Source organism: Theobroma umbraticum, unplaced genomic scaffold, assembly GCF_002168275.2.
Source record: "Theobroma umbraticum cultivar Fairchild unplaced genomic scaffold, ASM216827v3 scaffold_147.0, whole genome shotgun sequence".
Taxonomy (NCBI): Eukaryota; Viridiplantae; Streptophyta; class Magnoliopsida; order Malvales; family Malvaceae; genus Theobroma; species Theobroma umbraticum.
The window spans coordinates 8,280,232-8,301,588 of record NW_018397259.1 but is presented as its reverse complement, the minus strand read 5'-3'; the positions used below and the strand labels follow the sequence as shown (position 1 = coordinate 8,301,588).

General features: G+C 36.9%; 3 protein-coding genes and 1 pseudogene across 4 annotated transcripts; 2 read left to right on the top strand and 2 right to left on the bottom strand.

The window, feature by feature from the left end:
- The first annotated feature begins 423 nt into the window (after window positions 1–423).
- Window positions 424–11,971, top strand: LOC110414988 (myosin-11). Of its 2 annotated transcripts, XM_021426430.2 has the most exons (38): window positions 424–583; window positions 1,130–1,258; window positions 1,426–1,569; window positions 1,660–1,805; window positions 1,902–2,058; window positions 2,185–2,243; window positions 2,530–2,689; window positions 2,780–2,929; window positions 3,015–3,151; window positions 3,241–3,387; window positions 3,519–3,620; window positions 3,743–3,800; window positions 3,885–3,986; window positions 4,231–4,268; window positions 4,501–4,627; window positions 4,717–4,887; window positions 5,025–5,156; window positions 5,275–5,384; window positions 5,543–5,603; window positions 5,782–5,959; window positions 6,184–6,389; window positions 6,487–6,606; window positions 7,400–7,498; window positions 7,785–8,006; window positions 8,454–8,593; window positions 8,726–8,837; window positions 8,929–8,970; window positions 9,108–9,362; window positions 9,456–9,611; window positions 9,701–9,907; window positions 10,035–10,175; window positions 10,434–10,504; window positions 10,583–10,682; window positions 10,761–10,817; window positions 10,931–10,987; window positions 11,125–11,205; window positions 11,340–11,422; window positions 11,599–11,971. In XM_021426430.2, the coding sequence occupies exons 1-38, from the start codon at window positions 581–583 to the stop codon at window positions 11,720–11,722; spliced, it is 4,584 nt and encodes a 1,527-aa protein (XP_021282105.1). In that variant the 5' UTR covers window positions 424–580; the 3' UTR covers window positions 11,723–11,971. The 2 variants fall into 2 exon arrangements, with proteins under 2 accessions (XP_021282105.1, XP_089639513.1); XM_089783387.1 differs by lacking the exons at window positions 424–583; window positions 1,130–1,258; window positions 1,426–1,569; ... (2 more) ...; window positions 2,185–2,243; window positions 2,530–2,689 and having other exon boundaries at window positions 2,796–2,929; window positions 5,540–5,603.
- Window positions 11,972–12,239: 268 nt separating this feature from the next.
- LOC110415364 (F-box associated ubiquitination effector family protein) lies at window positions 12,240–14,676 on the bottom strand. The gene is made up of 3 exons (XM_021426991.2): window positions 14,615–14,676; window positions 13,992–14,054; window positions 12,240–13,890 (listed from the first exon to the last, which is right to left on the bottom strand). Exon 3 carries the CDS (start codon window positions 13,873–13,875, stop codon window positions 12,643–12,645), a length of 1,233 nt encoding a protein of 410 aa, XP_021282666.1. The 5' UTR covers window positions 13,876–13,890; window positions 13,992–14,054; window positions 14,615–14,676; the 3' UTR covers window positions 12,240–12,642.
- A 270-nt stretch (window positions 14,677–14,946) lies between these two features.
- Window positions 14,947–19,554, top strand: LOC110415920 (Peptidase C13 family). Its single transcript, XM_021427701.2, has 10 exons — window positions 14,947–15,203; window positions 16,140–16,181; window positions 16,270–16,414; window positions 16,788–17,017; window positions 17,348–17,405; window positions 17,955–18,032; window positions 18,233–18,321; window positions 18,600–18,681; window positions 19,035–19,226; window positions 19,321–19,554. Exons 1-10 carry the CDS (start codon window positions 15,052–15,054, stop codon window positions 19,459–19,461), a joined length of 1,209 nt encoding a protein of 402 aa, XP_021283376.1. The 5' UTR covers window positions 14,947–15,051; the 3' UTR covers window positions 19,462–19,554.
- Window positions 19,555–19,690: 136 nt separating this feature from the next.
- LOC110415921 (UPF0481 protein At3g47200-like) lies at window positions 19,691–21,153 on the bottom strand (annotated as a pseudogene).
- Between the last annotated feature and the right edge of the window lie 204 nt (window positions 21,154–21,357).

The window sequence follows — 21,357 nt, the reverse complement described above, 5'->3', positions numbered from 1 at the left end:
GAAAACCCATTCATAATCACACCAATCCAATGGCCATGGGTGTGAGTTACACCAAATTACAGTACAACCAGATACATTACGTTGCTCGTGGGACATGCAAGTGACACGACAACAGACCGAGACATTTCGGTAGGAGAGAGAGAGAAGACTTGGTTGGCAGCCACGAATTGGCGCGAAACCAAAGGCATACAAAACCGAACTTAACGGTCCTCTTGAAGAATGTCACTCCCTCAATACCCCAGCATTTCACTTCCATACAACACAAAAAACTCACCCATCTTTTCTCTCTTCTTTTCTCTTTCCATTTCTGTCTCTGTTTCCCACAGAAAGTTTGCGTGCATTTTCTTTTCCAAGAACTGGGGTGCTTTGTTCTTTTGTTGTCTTCGGGTTTCTAGCTCTCTTTTGCTTTCTTTTATCATTCTTTTGATTAGTTTTTCTTAAGGTTTGAGTCTTGTTGGTTTCTGCAAGAGTCATGGTTAAATCCAAGGTAGGAAATTGAATGGTTTAGATTTTTGGGGTTAGATGGTCTACATAAAGGAAGAAACTATGCGTGGCCAGGCTTCGGATTGAGAGCTTAACAATGGTAATGTGAACATCAGATCTACGGTAACTTGATTTTGATACTTGGTTGTTTTAATGTAGAGATGACATATTATTTAACATTTTATATAGTTTCTGTGTTTGCTTGACCTGATTAATTGTTATGATTCATTCAGTTTTATAAATCAAATATATATAATTGATAAGACTTGAACATATACGTACCAAGAAATTTTTTTTTTCTGTACGATAGGTTGAACTATGACTGAAAAATCATGTTGATTTAATTAGGAGACACTTAAAAGAACATTAGATTTATGGGATAATTGTGAAGGGGAGGCGGTTGTTGTTTAATGTGCAGTGTCTTCTGTGATCAAGCCATCATCAAAGACTAGGAAACATGAAGTTTTGGTCAAGCTCAGAATTAAGTTTCTATAAATTTGTAGTTGTAATCGAGTGCAAGGTGCTAAATGGATTGCTTCATTGTGGCTATATATGAAGCAAATCTGTCGATCCGTTTGAATGTTCTATGTATTTTGATGGAAAAATTCCTTTCCAACATGTTAATGCTTTGATATCTCTATCCCAGGGAACTCCCGTGAATATTATTGTAGGTTCTCATATCTGGGTTGAAGACGCAGATGAAGCTTGGATTGATGGGCAGGTTTCAAAAATTAATGGAAATAATGCCGAGATCGAGACTAGTAATGGAAAAAAGGTATGTGCATGGATTACCTATAAGCCACTGTCTTTAATTCATTTGAGTTAATCTTAATTTCAGATAGCGTTGGATAAGAAAATCAATTGTTAATGACTAGTAAGATATTAGACTTTCCTACTTGACATTCACTACCCATGTCGTTTGGTATTTTTGTTAACTTTAAGGTCACTGCAAACTTATCCAAAATATATCCAAAAGATGTGGAAGCTCCTGCTGGTGGAGTTGATGACATGACAAAGCTATCTTACCTGCACGAGCCTGGAGTTTTGCAGAATTTAAAAATTAGATATGAACTGAATGAAATTTATGTAAGCTTCCCTTCCCCTTCATTTAATCAAAACTGATTAGGGTCTTTGCCGAATACATTTCTGTTAACGTTGATGTACTGGTGATGGCAGACTTATACAGGGAATATACTGATTGCTATTAATCCATTCCAAAGACTGCCCCATATCTATGATGCTCATATGATGCAACAATACAAGGGAGCACCATTTGGAGAATTAAGTCCTCATGTTTTTGCGGTTGCTGATGTTGCATACAGGTTATTGCTTTTCTTTTTCACCTTATGCACTCAATTAATTCCTTTTTTTAGGTGATGTACAGAGTGTTTAAAGAAATTTTTTTAAACTATAATCAGGGCCATGATAAATGAAGGGAAAAGCAATTCAATTCTGGTTAGTGGTGAAAGTGGAGCAGGTAAAACTGAGACCACGAAAATGCTTATGCGATACCTTGCCTTCCTAGGTGGTCGAGTTGCCACTGAAGGACGGACAGTTGAACAACAAGTTCTTGAAGTATGATTGATAACTTTAACTCATGTTGCTTTGATGAAGTTTAATTGATTTCAAATTATCTTTCATATGTCTCCCTCTGATTTCTTGCATGATATCTGATAAGAGCATTATACTATCTGAATGCAGTCTAATCCAGTCCTTGAAGCATTTGGCAATGCTAAAACTGTTCGAAATAACAATTCCAGGTAAGAAAATCCTGTAAAAGGATACCAAAGAAGGATATTGGTTTGATTCTTTGTATCCAACTGATGATTAAACAATGAAAAAAGAGACAACTAATGAGAATGTCATGCATTGAACATACTAGCAAGTCCAGGAAATTTATTTTATCAAAATTTTCTTGCTGCAAAAGAAATTATTTAGCTCATGACATGAATTGCATTTATTATTTATATGTAACAATCCAGTTATACTCCTATAATGGTTTTTGTGGTTTGACATTGATCTTTCCTAAAATTAATACTGGTGCAGCCGGTTTGGTAAATTTGTTGAGATCCAGTTTGATAAACATGGAAGAATATCAGGAGCTGCCATCAGAACTTACCTTCTAGAGAGATCCCGCGTTTGCCAAATTTCTGACCCTGAGCGCAACTATCACTGTTTTTATCTTCTTTGTGCTGCACCACAGGAGGTATTTTGTTGACTTCTTGTGAGATTATCTGACTCTTGGTGAATATTAGCCATTTTAATTTCATGGGGTTTAAGATACTACTGTTAACAGGAAATCGAGAGGTACAAGTTGGGAAACCCCAAAACGTTTCACTACCTTAACCAGTCACGTTGCTATGAACTGGTTGGTGTAAGTGATGCCCATGATTACCTTGCTACAAGGAGGGCTATGGATATTGTCGGAATTAGTGAGAAGGAGCAGGTATAACTCTTACAGCTGCAAGTATTGAGCTGCTTTATGATATAAAACCAGGAATGACCAATCTCTCTCTCTCTCTCTCTCTCAGGAAGCAATTTTCAGAGTTGTTGCTTCAATTCTTCATCTTGGAAACATTGATTTCGCTAAAGGAAAGGAAGTTGATTCTTCAGTTCCCAAAAATGACCAGGCCAAGTTCCACCTGAAAACAACAGCAGAGCTTCTCATGTATGTGTTTTTTCTTCTTGTCACAAGGCCATTTTCTGCTATCTTCACTTTCATTTTTGTGTAATCATTGAATTCATACTTCATTTTAGGTGTGATGCTACGGCCTTAGAAGATGCATTATGTAAGCGTGTTATGATCACCCCTGAGGAAGTCATAAAGAGAAGCCTTGATCCTCAAAGCGCTGCAGTTAGCAGGGATGGTTTGGCTAAAACAATTTATTCACGATTGTTTGACTGGTGAGACACTTGTGTATCAGATAATCTTCATATGATCAACTGAAATGATCAAGTTACTAATGACAAAGGTAAACCAGAAAAGATTTATGATACTGACAAAATGCTAAGTGCGCACATCTGCTTGTATGCAGGCTGGTGAATAAAATTAATAAGTCAATTGGACAAGATCCTAATTCAAAATCTCTAATAGGGGTCCTCGACATCTACGGTTTTGAAAGCTTTAAGGCTAATAGGTATGCTTGATGCTTATAAGAACTTTTAAGTAGATAGAACATTCTGTAGAAGATATTGCAGAAAACGACCCTTTATTGGTTAAGCAGTTTTATCACTTCATTTCACCATTTTCTCTCTGCAGCTTTGAGCAGTTTTGTATAAATTTCACAAATGAGAAGTTGCAACAGCATTTCAATCAGGTAATATATCAAACTATGTTGACCATTTCAGCTATTTACAATCAGTAACTATAAAAATTTAAGTGTTTTGGGTATATTCTTCAGCATGTGTTCAAGATGGAGCAAGAAGAGTACACAAAAGAGCAGATTGACTGGAGCTACATTGAATTTGTGGATAACCAGGATGTCCTCGACCTTATTGAAAAGGTAATTCCCCTACACATCATATTGACCATTACATCTTGTCTTAAACAAATATGGAAGATATCATATTCTTACAAGAGCATGGTTCCCATTGTGTGTGTATTTGTCACACTCCTCACATGGCTTAACTCTTGACATTTCCACTCCAAACTATCCATTAACTTTGCACTTTTGAACTCAAGTAATTATAGTTTCTTCATTGTATTACTTTAATGATGACTTTTCTTTCCTTCCTATATTTTGGCAGAAACCTGGAGGAATCGTTGCTCTTCTAGATGAAGCTTGGTATAATATTGTTCTTTCATGTTTTTGCTTTGATAATTTTCATACTTCTTCTCAAAGAATTTATCTGCAATTGACTACATAACTTCAATTAGAAGTTTTTCTTCCTTTTGATTCGAAGAGTTTTGGTACTACTTAGGTGTTGTTTAATGCACAGAAACTTAGGTTGGAGCTCCTAGTTGATGACTAGCATAAATTTCTATGCCTTGTCAACTTTACCTTCTTTATTTTTCAGCATGTTCCCAAAATCAACTCATGAAACTTTTGCCAACAAGCTTTATCAAACATTTAAGGCTCACAAGCGATTCATCAAGCCAAAACTGTCTCGCACTGATTTCACCATCGCTCATTATGCTGGAGAAGTGAGTTCTATAGCAATGTTTATGATTGCATAATTGAAGCTGCTATTCATTGTTAGATTTTCTATCTACTCATGACACTTCTTTTTCAGGTCCTATATCAATCTGATCAGTTTTTGGACAAAAACAAGGATTATGTGGTTCCCGAACATCAAGATTTGTTGAGTGCTTCCAAATGTCCATTTGTAGCAGGCCTTTTCCCCCCACTTCCAGAAGAAACATCTAAATCATCCAAGTTTTCATCTATTGGTTCTCGTTTTAAGGTAGTTTTTCTTATGTTTTTCTTCATGATTTGGTTGCGTTTACGCTATCAGTGGAATTCATGTCTTGCACTACCTCATATAACTTGTCATATACTGCAAGAACTGGAGGAGTAACAGTTTCTTTATAAATGATGCAGCTTCAATTACAGCAGTTAATGGAGACTTTAAATTCTACGGAACCTCACTACATCAGATGTGTAAAGCCAAACAACCTACTTAAGCCTGCTGTATTTGAGAATGTCAATATCATGCAACAGCTGCGTTGTGGTGTGAGTACATATTTCTAAATTCATCATTTGTTTATTCTTCAATTTTGAACTAGTTTTGCAAAAGTATTTATTTTGTTACTTTTAGGTGTTCTACTTTCACTAAAAGTTGGTCTTGTAGGGTGTTCTAGAGGCAATCAGAATCAGTATGGCTGGATATCCAACTCGCAAACCTTTCTTTGAATTCACTAACCGATTTGGACTTCTTAATCCTGAGGCTTTGGAAGGAAAGTAAGTAAGCTTTTTGGATTAAAACTGCAATTAACTGTGACAGAAATGGTGTAATTCTGTTTGACTACATAGATTGGAGTTTTGACTTGGTGTTGCACTCTGCTTGTTATACTTGAATTAATGTAAATGCTCTTCTCCTGGATTACATCCATAAGCAGCTATGACGAAAAGGCTGCATGCAAAAAGATTTTGGAAAAGGCAGGACTTAAAGGATTTCAGGTAATACAGCAACTTTCATATATAGCTTATAGGAACTGTTCTATCATTTGAGATACATTCATAGCATCTTCTCATTTATATGCTTTAGAAATTCAAAATCCCATACATTAATGAACGGAAAATGTGCATCATGTTGGTCAGGAAGCATCTTTCATTGACTTCAAAACGGCTTTTGCAGATAGGTAAAACAAAGATCTTTTTAAGAGCTGGTCAGATGGCAGAATTAGATGCACGGAGGGCAGAAGTACTCAGTAATGCAGCCAAAACTATACAGCGGCGCATTCGTACTCATATATCTCGTAAAAGATTCCTTGCATTGCGAAAGGCTGCTATAGACCTTCAGTCTGTTTGTCGAGGTGAGCATTAAAAAGAAATGTACTTTCATGAGTTCAGTTGTAAGTGTATGCATTGGTGTATTTATGGTAGTATATTGTCCTTTATATTAGGTTACTTTTTTACTTCTTTTGTTTGGGAGATAAGGGTAGGGGAATGGGAACTGGAAAGAGTGGAACTAAGGCATCTGACTTGTTAATCAACTTCCTCTCGAGCTAACTTTCGCATCTACATGTATAATCTGTAGGAAGATTGGCTTGCAAAATTTATGATAACATAAGAAGGCAGGCAGCCGCTTTGAAAATTCAGAAGAACACAAGAAGGCACCAAGCTAGAGAAGCCTATAGGAAACTTCACATATCCACCCTTATCCTACAGACAGGTTTGAGGGCAATGGCTGCACGTAAAGAATTCAGATTCAGGAAGCTAAACAAGGCTGCAACCTTGGTTCAGGTTATATTTTAAATCATATTTTGTTGCTTGAAAATTTCCTCCTTTTCTATCGATAAGAGATTAGTCCGTGTCTTAAATTTGAAAAAAAAAAATGCAGGCTCGATGGCGCTGTTGTAGAGATGCCACATATTATAAGAAGCTCAAGAGAGGTTGTATAGTGACGCAAACCAGGTGGAGAGGAAGAGTTGCAAGAAAAGAGCTTAGAAAGCTAAAAATGGTCTGTGTCAGATAGTCTTTCTTCAAAAGTCTTATATAATATATTTCTTCAAAACATAAATCTGGTTTTATCTGGTAGTTTTTAACCTTGTTGTGTGCTGCACTGTGTCCATAAACCCATGTTGCATATCACTGTCTTTAAACTGATGGTGTCTGAAGTAACATCAAGCCATTCACTTTCTTTGCATGCCATTGGTCTGAGAAAATGAGCAAACTTCAATCACTGAGTATTTAAGTCCGTAATAATGTGTATTGACAAGTGGGATTGGCCAAATCAAGGCCTTTATATGTCATTTGATAAATGTGCTGGTAAAATGATTTGTTTCACTGTAATTTAATTTTTTGAGAGTCATGAGCACCTTATTTGAAACCGAAAACTGTGGAAACTTAGACTTTGAAGCATTTGCATACTCTGATATTTGATTTGAGTGCTTTCATTTTACAAATTGTTCAATCACAACATTTCCACTTCACTAACATCCTTAGTAGTAAGTTTTGAAGAATTTATCAGTAGCCTTGAATCTCATAAGAAAGTGTTTGCACAAGCACTTCTCTTACTTTGATGAAGTAGAGACTCAAATAATACCTTCTTCAGCGCTTTGTGCATCGGGGTTCAGCAAAAACTTTCACGTCTGAGATCTGTGTTTTGTTCAATGCCGTTACCATGATTTAACTCAATAAGCTAATAGGCATTGGAATTATTAGTATCAAAAATACGTCATGCATGGTGTTTCTTCTAACAAAATATTTGATTTCTTCATATTTATGCTTCCCATTTTTCCTTTTTTATGCAGGCTGCAAGGGAAACTGGTGCACTAAAAGAAGCAAAGGATAAGCTTGAAAAGAATGTTGAGGAACTTACATGGCGTTTGCAGCTGGAGAAACGTTTAAGGGTAATAGTTTTAATCTGTAGGTGGATAATATTCAGTAGAGAACTGCTACAACATGAAACATGATTGTTCTATAGGAAGTTGACAGACTGTGTCACACTGTAGAACAGCATTATGCTAATGCATGCACACCCTTTGTAATAGCAAGCAAAAATGCATCTCGTAAATGTGTTCAACATCAACATACTTGAATTATGTTTGTTTTTAAGTCTTTTCTGCAGAGATTAAATGTACTCTATGCTGCTTTTTGGATATATGTTCATGGAAAGCGTTGAAACCATGTCTGCAGACTGACTTAGAAGAAGCAAAAGCCCAGGAGATAGGTAAACTGCAAAATTCATTGCAAGAAATGCAGAAAAAAATTGATGAAACCAATGCATTGCTTGTTAAAGAACGAGAGGAGGCAAAGAAAGCCATTGAAGAAGCTCCTCCTGTTATTCAAGAGAAAGAAGTTTTAGTTGAAGATACAGAGAAAGTTGAATCTCTAACAGCAGAAGTGGAGAGCCTAAAGGTATAAAAGTTTCAACTACAACTAATGTTTGCTTTCTTTTGTTGAAACAAGCAAGTAATAGGACGTAAACAATTCCTCCGAAACAGAATATATCTTTACATAACACCGCAAGAGTCCTCCTCAGCATTCTTAATATTGCTTTATGGTTAAAAAGACAACAATTTAAAACTACAGTTGGTTAGTAAACAGATATTTAGACTGATCATCAATGTCTCCAGAAAATATCTAAGTGAAAGAATTCCATGGGGTCACGTCAGATATGTACTTTGCTTTATGAATGAAATTGTCAGAAAAAAATCTAAGATGTGGTTGAACCCCCTTAAGTTTTTAAATCATCTACTAGCCAATCACAAGCATATTAGTACCGTCCAAGGTTTTAATCATCTTTGTATGTGCTGGCAGTTGATCATGATTAGCTTGACTTGACCTTGCTGTTACTTCCCACAGGCCTCACTGGACTCAGAAAAACAAAGAGCTAATGATGCAGAAGGAAAATACAATGAACTCCAAGAGTCAAGTGAAGAAAGACGAAAAAAACTGGAAGAAACAGAAAAAAAAGTTCAACAACTCCAGGAAACATTAAGAGGGTAGCGTGTGAAGAATAATTTGCCTTACTAGTTTATATAGATGGTCATGTTTTATGTCAAGAACAATCATGCATGAGTTCTATACTGTTCACATTCACATAAACTCTTTCTGATGTGCTTAATTGAAATCAGGTTAGAAGAGAAGCTTACTAATCTAGAGTCAGAGAATCAAGTTCTACGGCAACAGGCTGTATCTATGGCTCCCAACAAGTTCCTTTCAGGACGATCCAGGTCAATTTTGCAGGTAATTTAAATAATGGACTTGTGAAAATGCACCTAAACTTTTATTGTCTCATAGGATTGAGGAGATTAACCTGCTGTCTAATGATTGGCAGAGAGGGTCTGAGAGTGGTCATCTAGAAGTAAGGGCACCCCTGGTGAGTAAAGTGCTTATAAGTTTACACTATTATCACCATGAAAAGGAGTCAAAAATTAAAGTAAAAAACCCTCAGTCTACATTACACAGGTGTTCTTTGTTGTCTAAATTCTTTTGTTGATCAATTTCTTTTAACAGGATCTGCACAGCCCCTCAATAAACCATAGGGACCCTTCTGAAGTGGAGGAGAAACCACAAAAATCACTAAATGAGAAACAACAGGAAAACCAGGAGTTGCTCATTCGATGTATTGCACAACATTTGGGCTTTGCAGGGAACAGACCTATTGCAGCCTGTATCATATATAAATGCCTTTTGCAGTGGAGATCGTTTGAAGTTGAGCGAACTAGTGTCTTTGATCGAATCATACAGACTATAGGCCATGCTATCGAGGTTGAAATATCAAACTTTACGAACGGATGTTTTAAAAGTTCTTAGCAGAAACCCCTAATATTCTTGAACTGAATGTTGCCATATGAATTTCAGACCCAGGATAACAATGATATCTTGGCCTATTGGTTATCCAATGCCTCCACACTTCTCTTGCTACTCCAGCGCACATTGAAAGCTAGTGGTGCAGCTGGAATGACTCCCCAGCGCCGTAGATCATCATCAGCTACTTTGTTTGGGAGAATGACTCAAGTAAAACTTTCTCACTAATGTTAAGTAATACCTTTCAGAAAATTTCATTTCTGTAATTTAATACATGTGTTGCTGTTATTTTCTTAAAGAGTTTCCGTGGAACTCCACAAGGTGTCAATCTTTCCTTAATTAATGGCGGCATCAATATTGGGGTGGAGACTTTACGGCAAGTTGAAGCCAAGTACCCGGCTTTGCTTTTTAAGCAGCAGCTTACAGCATATGTGGAGAAGATATATGGAATGATCAGAGACAATCTGAAAAAAGAAATTTCACCATTGCTTGGATTGTGCATCCAGGTATATATCTTCAATAGCAGAGTGAAGGCAGATCCTAGGACTATGAGAAGGAACAGTGGAGTTTTTGTTTAATTATATTTCTTTGTTAAGCTACTTTTATGACTCTTATATGGATACAATGATATAGGCACCAAGAACATCCAGAGCAAGCTTAGTCAAGGGATCACGGTCAGTTGCTAACACTGTGGCGCAGCAGGCCTTGATTGCTCACTGGCAAGGGATTGTGAAGAGCCTTGGAAACTTCTTGAACACGTTGAAAGCAAATTATGTTAGTTGCACATCTCACTTTTCCCCTTCTGTTTATATCTATAGTTTCTATGTTTTCTGCATAAGGGTTACATGAAAATGAAAGCAATTCCTGGATCTAGTTTTGACTGTTATGTTCCAAATCAAACTCTAGTTCTGCCAAGTCTTCAAGTTTGGTTTCATAAGTTGGGAAGAAGGGAATGAGTAACGGTGCTGGCATTCTCTATGCATGTTTTGATGCCTTTTCATTAAGGATTAATGTTGTTTGATTCCTTTACAGGTACCTCCATTCCTAGTCCGTAAGGTGTTCACACAAATATTCTCATTCATCAATGTTCAACTATTCAACAGGTAACAGTCCATGCTGCTATTCTCTGCTGTCTGAAGAAAATTTTTCATATGGCATTTGATTACACTATTCTGTTGCAGCCTTTTGTTGAGGAGAGAGTGCTGTTCATTCAGTAATGGTGAATATGTTAAAGCTGGATTGGCTGAACTGGAACACTGGTGTTACAAGGCAACCGATGAGGTACATTCGACTACCTCCCAGTTCACTTTCTGGTTCTAAGATATGCACTTGCACAATTTAAAAGATATATAAATGCAGTATGCAGGTTCAGCTTGGGATGAGCTCAAGCATATTAGGCAGGCCATTGGTTTTCTAGTATGTTTCCATTCTTGTAACACTTGCTATCTGTCCTTCCCTTACTTGTAATCACAATCAGGAAATAAAAGAAGTGTTGGATTAATATCAATGGTACTTTGTTTCTGATTTAGGTAATACATCAAAAGCCTAAGAAAACATTGGATGAAATAAGCCATGATCTCTGCCCGGTGAGTAACACAAACCTAACATACTTTAAAAAAAAAAAAAAAAACACAAACCTAACATAAAATGAGATACAATTATTACTACTTTTCATATCTTCCCTGGATCTCAAGTCTCAACCAACTTCATTTTCCATTTGCAGGTTCTCAGCATACAGCAGCTGTATCGTATCAGTACAATGTATTGGGACGACAAGTATGGCACGCATAGTGTGTCCACAGATGTAAGTTCTAACAGATACAGTTTCTCAAACTAGAATAAAGACATCCCCACTATTGAAACAGTTTCGGGGAATTACACACCTTGTGGATTAAAAAGCTGATTTTTAATGAGCTCTGCTCCTCTATCTCCATCTAGGTAATAGCCAATATGAGAGTGTTAATGACAGAAGATTCCAACAATGCAGTTAGTAATTCCTTCCTGCTGGATGATGATTCAAGGTTAGCAGTTACATTCCACTATGTGATGATTAATTTGACCATCTATGTTTTTGCCATTGTCTTCCTTCTTGGCATTTCAATTTGGGATGCATTGCTCTGAAAGCTAATTGAAAACATTACCTGGAACAATCTGACCTTTTTCTTACACTGACTTCCCACTTCTGTCATTTTTGCAGCATTCCATTTTCAGTTGATGACCTATCAAAGTCAATGGAACAAATTGACATTGCTGACATTGAACCACCACCACTTATTCGTGAGAACTCAGGCTTTAGTTTCTTGTTGCCACGTTCAGATTAATCGAATATGATTCATGCCAATGGATTGGTTCTCTATGTGATACTCTCCGGTTTCTCTCCAAGATGTAGATTCACCTTCCAACCTTGTTAACTGTGAATTTCCATATGATGTTCATTAAATTTGCTTTACCTTAGAAGTATTTGTCCAATATTTTCTTTCTACATATAGGCGGCCATTGATTGAAATAGGAATGTCTTTGCTCCTAGTTAGCATAGCTGTCAAAATTTCGCTTATGTTGTACAATTAACTGACCTTTTAATCGATGGAAAATAATTAAGATTTTCCAAATTTTGCAGTGTTTCCCATCCAAATCTAATTCTCAGTTTCTGTAATCATTTTCTACAAATTTTTTATTACGAACACTGTATTAGTGGTTATCAATGCGGGACTTCAAGTAAACACCATACACCATCACTGGCTATCAAGAACTCATGGCATGATATATAGTCATAATCTTCCAGACCCTATAATCTAATTAAACAAAATACAGTTGTTTCGAAAAGATTTTCTTGCATCTGCATATGTGTAATCTAAAAGATGAAAATCTGAAGTATAAACACTGGGGTTTAGTGATCCCTAGTTCTTTTCTAGTTGTTACTGTAAAGACAGAGCAAATACCAGCAAAAAATCTACTAGGAACAGAGTTTAATCTAGAGGAGACACAAAGCCATAGATAGAGGCATGGATGACCGAGCTGTTCTCAACCTGTGCTGTCCTATGGCTTCCAGATACAAGTAAAAGGTTAAACACCGCTACTCAATTGATCAAATATATACATCATGAACAGGAAAAAAGAGAATTATCCTGGTATAATCTAACTACACATCACATTTGAATCCCATAGGTCAACTACAAAAAATAGTGCCTGCAAAGTATCACGTTACAAATAGTTCCAAACTTCAATGGACACAGCGTACAATTCATGTTCTGCTGTTTCCAATGCCACACAAGGCAGAATGGGGCCAAGCTCGTTTAAAGTAGGGTACTACTTTGGAAAAATCCCATAAGATAGAAGATCCACGACCTTGGTACTGAACCACTTCCACCCTTTCGGTCTTGAAGTGATAGAGAAATATGTTTGATCCAGATCTAATGAAGACTGATTCCGAATTTTGAGGAAGAAAGGACAATATTTCAGTTTCTTTGGACCTTGTAATAAGTTTTGTTGCAACTGTTGGATTCTTCTTCCACATTATTTTGAAATTCAACTTATATCTCTTGGTCCAATTAACATTCGACTGTTTGCTACTTGAGAATAAGGATGTATAACCACCTACATCCTTTTCAAGAACCCATATCTCCAGGCCTGCTTTACAGCTCCAACCATACTGTAGACACCCATCTGACGACTCCCCAAGGACTTGCTCATCAAAATCAAATGTCCCAGGGAGTTTAACCAAAGCAATATGCTTCTCTTCATGATCCGGGTCATAAATAGCTACATTCCCCTGGGCTGCATACCAATGGATGATGCCTCCAATCACAGTAGCCGAAGTCCAAGGAGATAGGGATATAGTTGAAGAACATGTAAGCTTGGAATAACTCCATGTACTGGTCTTTGATGAGAAAGTTTCAATGGTAACAATGTTGATTTCATCAAATCTGCTTTCACATTTTGCACGAATAACCCTGTAGCAGATATCATTGTCGGGTGAGTCTTCAACAATTAAAGCCATGCACAACTCCTCAAAGTACACCCGAGGACGAGGCAATTTATTTTGTTGCTTGGTGACAGGATCCCATACATAATAGGCCTTTGGGTGGCGACCACAAAGAAGAAGGCCATTGGAAGAGTCAATGAAGTAACCAAGATGTTTTAGGATCCCAGAAAACTTTATATCATCACCCTCTCTACTAGTAGACAGCAATGGAAGAGCAGGTTCAGAATGGGGGCGACGAGCACCACCTTGAGGTCTTCCAAGGTACAAGGAATTGCAAACGAAAAATCCTAATAGGTTAAAACCCACTTTCCATCGACTCAAGTAACTGTGACGAAAAGAAGAGCTGCATATCAAGTGAAGCCACCTCTTTGATACAACAATGAGCTTGGAAATAGATTCTGGTGGTAAACGCAGGAGGATATTGCACATTATGTCATCACAACTCAATGCAGTATGAACAAAACTGTCATGACTCATCCTTCTACTCTTCATGTAGATAAGCAAATCCTTGAAGATGTATATAGAGTATCAAATCAATCTTTGTTCAAGTTGCATCACTATGATGTTTTTAAAAAGACAGGCTACTAAATTGACACTAAAGTAATTACCTTGACAATAAACCTAGCAAACGTTTCACTTCCAATGAAAAGAAAGAGGCACCAGCCTAACACCTACAAACACAAAAAAGAATGCAATAAATTTCTCAACCAAGAAAGTCATAAAAAATCTTCAGACAAATCAATGAAACATTGTGTTAAAAGACCTATCTATAATTAGATAAAAATTTCCTTTCATACTTGTAATCTCTACCGATGGAAGATTATCTGGTAAAGCAATGAAATAGGCTCCTAAGGAGCTAAATATGCGAATTTCCTCATAACTTACGCATACTCGTTCATTAACACCGCGAAAACGAAAAAATTACTTAGAAAGTGGTAACATTCCGAGCTAGACTTATGTACACTTTCCATTATCGAACTATTAATAGTCATCGCATATTCATGAAACAACTATAAAATTCATTCAAAATGATCAACATTTTTTATCAGAATGCAACTAAAACTACAGAAAAGAAGGCAGTTTCCACAGTCTCAAGTGGCAACCAAATGGGGTTATCTTACAAGCACTCGACAAAACATGAAATGCTTAAACTTAGCAACCCAGATGTTAAAATGAGATTAACAACCCAAAAAAATGCATAACTTAGCAAGACAGAAAAAAGAAACCCAACCAAAAAAAAAAAAGGCTTTTCTTGTCTATCTTGTTTGGTTAGAGAGAGAGTGACTGAGATGGCTTGATTAAAGGACGACCCAAGAGAGAGCTTGCTCAAGATAATTTGGAAAGAATTTGAGAAAGATTTTTCATTTTTTAGGCAAAAAGGTGAAGTTGTTTCCGTGCAGTCGGATCCGAGAATAGTTTAAACGGGCTTTTGACTTACACCATGGGATGCCAAAACGACATGTCGTTGCCAAGAAAAGAAAATGTTGGATTTAATAGAAAATTAATAGGCATCACAAAACGATGTCGGATGTCTAAAATACCTCTCTTACCCACTGTCGTTACGCCGTCGTTTGGGTTGTCTTCTTTCTCTGCTGCTTCTCCAAACTTTGCTCCAGACTCCTGAAATTGGAAAAGGGGAACTTGAAAGCAAATCGCTTGGAATTCAAGATGGCAACTTTCATCAATTCCAAGTCAATTTTCGGGTTACTGGTATTACCATGTTTGCTTCTCTACAGTTCGATTGCAAACAATTCTTCTTCTGTCGAAGCCACTATGCATACTAACAACTGGGCTGTCTTAGTTTGCACCTCTCGATTCTGGTAATGAATCAAACAAGAACATCTTTTTTCTCACTTATTTTTTTTCTATATTTCTATGATTTCTTTCTTGATTGAGCTTTAGGATCAAATGAATAATACCCATGTTGTTTTTTGGGATAATCTAAATTACCCACCTTTTGTTTTTTCTTAAATTTTTTGTTTGATTTGGATGCTCCATTTGTTTGACATTATTCTGAATTTGAGAGAAAGACTGGATTTTTGTTTTAAGATGCTAATTGGATATTTATTCATTTGAATATTTGAGCTCAGTGGCTTTGTAGTTTTATTATAACATTGATAAGTTTGATATTATCAGATTCTGCCTTGCTTTGACTCATAGAGAAACTGCTTTGTCTTTTGGTATTAGCTTAGTTTCTTTGCTTATTCTTTTGACGTCTCTCACAAGATGGTAATGATGAATCAACTGTCAATCTGCTTTCTGATTTTCTTAATTAGATGCTATCAGGTACCAGCTTTCTTCTTTGGTTCTGCTTGTGTGTGCTGGGGAAGTATCCCACATTTGATGATCTGCAAAACGTTTTAGGGATGACGGAGACTTCATTGAATTCTTTTTACTTCTGGTTCATTAATACAATTGAAATGTTAAAATAAAGCCTTAGAAATGCAAATGTAAGTTCCAAATCTGGTAATGGTGGTATCGTACATGATTTTTGTCTTTTCTAAGCTTTGGATCTTCTTCAGTAAAGAACTTTGCAGATGTTTATATGAGACACATGCTATCTCAATAGTTACTGTCACTTACCATTATTTAGTCACACGACACTAGTCTAACTTTCCATTTTGTTATTGTACTTCATCTGCTACAATGTGAAATGTGCTAATCTTGTTTTTATTTGATGTCAAACTCGAATATGTCTACTTCACAATGTAAAGTTACATTGTCAATTGAATTAAATTTGCAACTTTCTGATTCAGGTTTAATTATCGACATATGGCCAACACCTTATCATTGTACAGGTAACCAAGCAGCTGCCTTATTTTTGTTTTTCTTCTGCTATAATTTTCAATTTTTCTGGTTGATTTTTTCCTTAACTTGGATTTCCAGGACAGTTAAGCGGCTAGGAATACCTGATGAGCGGATAATACTCATGCTTGCAGATGACATGGCTTGCAACACTAGAAACAAGTACCCTGCTCAAGTTTTTAACAATGAGAACCATAGACTTAACCTCTATGGAGATAATGTTGAGGTTAGTATTCTGTCACCACTAACGAGTTTGCCTCTTCTTTGCCTTTTTTTGTTTTTTTTTTTTTTTTGGGGGGGGGGGGGGGTTTGTGGAGAGGAAGGCGGGGGAGAGCCTTAATTGTCTGGTCTAACCCAATTGAGATATTATATTACCTGAAACATTTCATCTAAGCAATATGCCAATGCTTGACATCTAGTGTGCTGAATGAGGAGATTGAAGCCTTTTTGATTTCTACTTATGTCGTAATTACAGACCATGAATTATGGTACCCGACTTTGATCATCTTAGGTGTTCCTTAGGTGCTGTTGCTTGCACTAAATTGTGCTTGAAGGGATTTTTCATTAAGTGTAGATTTATCTGAATTGCAATCTCTCAGGTTGATTACCGAGGTTATGAAGTAACAGTGGAAAACTTTTTGCGTGTTTTAACTGGACGTCATGAGACTTCTGTTCCAAGATCAAAGCGTCTCTTGAGTGATGAAGGAAGCCACATTCTTCTATACATGACAGGGCATGGAGGAGATGAATTTTTAAAGTTTCAAGACTCAGAGGAACTACAGAGTCATGATTTAGCTGATGCTGTGAAACAGATGAAAGAAAAGCTTAGGTGAGAACATTTTACTCTTATAACTCCTGCCTTGACTTATTTCAGAATTAAGCCATAGAAGTGGAAGTTGTATGGCATTTGGAAGTTATGGTGAAATGTGTTCCTCCCATTTTGGTTGGAACTCTGTAACAACTTCTCACTTAACTTGAATTTTAAAGCGGTTGGGAGAAAAGTACTAGAATTTGCCTTTTCCTGTGAGAACTATCTTTTTACAGTTCCTTGTAAGTAGTAACCTTATCATGTTTTGCTTTTATGCACCTTGCTGATGATCTAGTTGTAATTGCTATGTAACAATCGACTCATGTGCTGTTGATAATGCTACAAGTGTAGATTCAAGGAGTTGCTGATAATGGTGGACACTTGTCAAGCAGCCACTCTCTTCAATCAGGTTTTTTAATCTACTTCAAATAGAGCTTTACTGCTCCAAATATTACAATATTCAATTCCTAGCCATAACTTTATACATTTCTGATAGGAGTATTGCCCTTGAACGTTTATTTATGTGGAAACAATGCATATTAGTCAAAAGATTTAATTTTTTTCTGAGGAACTTCAAATAGATTCACTGCACTATTGCCACATCATTGGTGCAATCGATTATCATCATCATTTACTCCATTGAATCACATTTTAGTCCCCCTCTTGATCAATACTGTCATATCCATTTTCATGGCTAATACACATCTCTTTAAAATTTGTGAGCATTATGTCTAATCTATCCGAACCTATGCCTTGAGAACTTGCTGCTTTTCCTGTTTCATCTGGTCACTGATATTCTTGTTTTGGTGCATTTTGGTGCAATTCTGACTGTTTTGTTTACTTACAGATGTGACATTCTGAAACTTCTAACTATGTTTTTTGGCATAAAAAATGTGCTTTATTTGATAATTGATCTCTGGTACTAAATTGAAAATCTTTTTCTGTCTTATATTTGCAGCTGCAATCCCCTGGTGTTTTGGCTATTGGAAGTAGCATGAAAGGAGAGAACTCATACTCACATCACTTGGACTCTGATGTAAGTGATGACAGGAAATTGTTTATCATTTTTGAGCAGTTTAGCACCCTGTAAATAGCAAGTGTCATGCTTGTACATGTCTATTACCTAAGTTGTTATGATTTCAGTATCAGGTTTTTGGAAGTAGATCGCTTCCTGGTTATAGGGCACCACGTGTAGACACTGGTTCTAAGTCTTATTATATTGTTCATTTGATTCAGGTTGGTGTATCAGTTGTTGATCGTTTCACGTATTATACCCTTGCTTTTTTTGAGAGGCTAAATATATATGACAATGCCTCATTGAGCAGGTATGTCAGCATAGGAATTTATGATAACAAGGTCGCTATTTCTGCTTTTGCAGTGAATTGTCTTTAAATCCTTATGCTTTTCCTGTCAATTATTTGTTATTTTATTTTATTTGGCATACATAAGTCCTCTCAGATCATATTGTTCTTTTGTCAATTTAAATTTGCGTCCCTCATCCATTTAAGTTGGCTATTCCTTTTGACATTTTTGCCACTTCCTCAAAGCAATTTATCTCTTAAAACTAAGCTCTGAACCTTTGACTTTTGTGGTTATTTTGCAGTCTTTTTAGTTCTTACAATCCAAGTATGTTGATGTCAACTGCATATTACCGGCAAGATCTATACCAACGGCGTCTGGAGGAGGTATAGAGGTCCCAATTTTGTTTTTAATGTTGATCTTCTAGCTCTATATATCTTTAGATGCTTTACTTTGTGCTTCTCTTAAATGAGAGGCTTTAAGTGCCTATAGCTGGTAACTAGCTTTTCATTATCAGCTATATGCTTTTGTTCATGAGATCTAGGGTTGAATTGTGGGAGCAGTGCCCAAAATCTCAAACTTCCTGGCATCAAATCTGCATTTTTAACTATATTATTGATATTAATTGTTTTTTAACGATTGGAACTTCTTAGCATCTCTTATCACGATGAGCTGCTATTTGTAATACCTGACATTGAAGCATCCTGTAACCAAGTCCCTTCCCTCTCTTTCTCTCTAGGTACCTGTCACAAACTTCTTTGGCTCAGTCATGGAAACAATACATACTGATGCTACCTACAAAGCCCTTTCAAAGAAAGATTCTGGCAGGTTTGAAGCCCAAATGCCTTTGGACCAGTCGGTTCACCACGACGAGAGAAGAACATTGATAAATGTAAATGATCAGGATGAAATTCACAACACAAAGGCAGAGGTGATTTGTTCTTACCTTCCCTTCTGTGGTTATCTGTTTGCTTTGATTTATGGATAACCTTGGCTTACAATAGGGAAACACACAACTGTTGCAGGGTCAACAGGGTGCCTCAAAATGTCCGTTCACTACTTTCTATGACAAGTTGCAAAAGGGTGAAAACGTTGATTCCTTAGTGAACTACGGCTTGGTAGCCATGCTTCCTTTCTTGGTAGTTTCCTCGTGGCTGTTTCAATGATCTCTCTCTTTAGACATTTCTAACAAAGGATGTTTCTCTAAACTATATTTGCTCATTTTTTGTCATAGTATAAGATATAACTAATTTTGATTCCTTTTCTCTGACACATTATTAATTTGTTTGATTCTAAAGTGAAATAACAAAATTTGGAAATTAATTATTTGAAGCAGTGTGTAAAAACCCCATGAATTGCAATATACCATGTTAAAGACAATCTTTCAACGTAAACACACGAGTGAATGAAGAACAATCAATTGCAATACACCATGTTAAGAACAATCATTCAACATCTGCATTTTCGCCATTTCAAGCTTGATATCAAATAAGCTGTTCCCCTTACCTTTCTTGAACCGGATTCCTACCTGGAAGAGCAATCAATTGCCCTGCTTAAAATAAGAAAGGACTGCAAAAACAGTTTGCACCAAGGTAAGTAGTAGCAAGATAGGTCCGGCTATAATAGACGCAAGGACCTAATCCCATGGAGTGTCGAAATATTTATTCGTCAGCTTGATCTTCCATAACGTCCATCGACCCCGGCAATATTGTTCACATCAATAAATAACTCCAAGTAATAGAAGTTGGAGGTGGACAAGTGTACGAAGTCATTCAGTTTGTTGAACATGTGGGCAACCTCTTCATTGCTTCCTAACCAGTTAACAATGATTCCACTGTGAGATAGCAATGCCACGTCGTCGCCATAGTTGATGAGGCAGTCCATGAATCTTGTGTAATCCATGACATAAGTAGGACCTTCGTTGAATTGTTCATAGGCAGTGAAGTTCCGGAAGATACGCTCTGTATCATGGTAAATCGTCAGGGTCGGAATCTGAAATCGACCCTTTTCAAACTTGATATCAAACAAGCTATTCTCTCCGCTAGCCTTTTTGAACTTGATTCCTACATCTAAGAGCTCTTTGGCAGAACGTAAGAAATTCCACTTGCGATCTGTCACAGGCTGCTCCGAACGCTTTATTCCTTCGGATGAGGGGAGCCAATTGGCTTGCACTAACCCGAGTAGATGCAGGATACGTTTTCTCTTCTTTCGGACAGAACGATGGTAATTTCCAACTCGAATCCCTGGCCCCGGACCTATTCCAGAGAAGAAACGAAGAGCCATGTGGATGAAAGCTTCTTCTTCATTTTCCGTCTTGGTCATTTTAAACAACTGGTCAAGCACAAAGAAAGGTAGTTGATTTTCAACCAGCAGCAACTCTTATCCAAGGATGGATAGATTAAAATTGAGCTTGAAAAGATCGTGGTGCTCGTCTTTGAGTTCATCGCAGGCAAATTTGCGGATTAGCTCAATGATAAAGCAACCATCAAGGACCAATATCTCCACAAATCCTTGGGTACTCATATACACGGTTTCTGAATAGCAACTCCGAGCTTCTTTTTCTTCGTTTCTCATGGCCTCTACGTATCAAACCGGACTATCTTCTTTTCTTCGTTGAAGAAGCATTTTCAAATAACTCCATTTGTGGATTTCCATAGCCCTCAAATGAGCTTTACCACGGTGGTAAGGGCCAATCGAAATTACTCGAGGCTCATAAGCTCTTTTGTTTACCTGGCGTAGTTGGTAAGGGACTCTGGAAATAAAGGCGTCCAAAGACCTTGAAAGTTTCTTATGAAGCATTGTCATGGGAATGCAAATCTCGTCTTTTTCATCGGCCATAACCTGCACAATATGAAATTGATGCTCTTTCAAAATGGGGCAAGCTCAATTCATGAAAATAAGTATTACAGAATAGATGTATATGCACGATGTATCTCCATTTTGATCGAACATGAAATTAATAGTTCTTTCCTTCTCCTTCTCCCTTCTACCATGCATTAATCTAAGGATCAGGGGAGAAAGTGAATACTGGCACAATCTTTGTCACCCTCAATGACAAAATA

Excerpts from the sequence above, each read along its gene's own strand:
- LOC110414988 (XM_021426430.2), top strand. Across the intron at positions 3,388-3,518 it reads TATTCACGATTGTTTGACTG|GCTGGTGAATAAAATTAATA; the intron begins GTGAGACACTTG and ends GCTTGTATGCAG. Across the intron at positions 5,157-5,274 it reads TGCAACAGCTGCGTTGTGGT|GGTGTTCTAGAGGCAATCAG; the intron begins GTGAGTACATAT and ends TTGGTCTTGTAG.
- LOC110415920 (XM_021427701.2), top strand. The coding sequence starts at position 15,052 with ATGGCAACTTTCATCAATTCCAAGTCAATTTTCGGGTTACTGGTATTA. Across the intron at positions 16,182-16,269 it reads AACACCTTATCATTGTACAG|GACAGTTAAGCGGCTAGGAA; the intron begins GTAACCAAGCAG and ends TTGGATTTCCAG. Across the intron at positions 18,322-18,599 it reads GACAATGCCTCATTGAGCAG|TCTTTTTAGTTCTTACAATC; the intron begins GTATGTCAGCAT and ends GTTATTTTGCAG.
- LOC110415364 (XM_021426991.2), bottom strand. The coding sequence starts at position 13,875 with ATGAAGAGTAGAAGGATGAGTCATGACAGTTTTGTTCATACTGCATTG.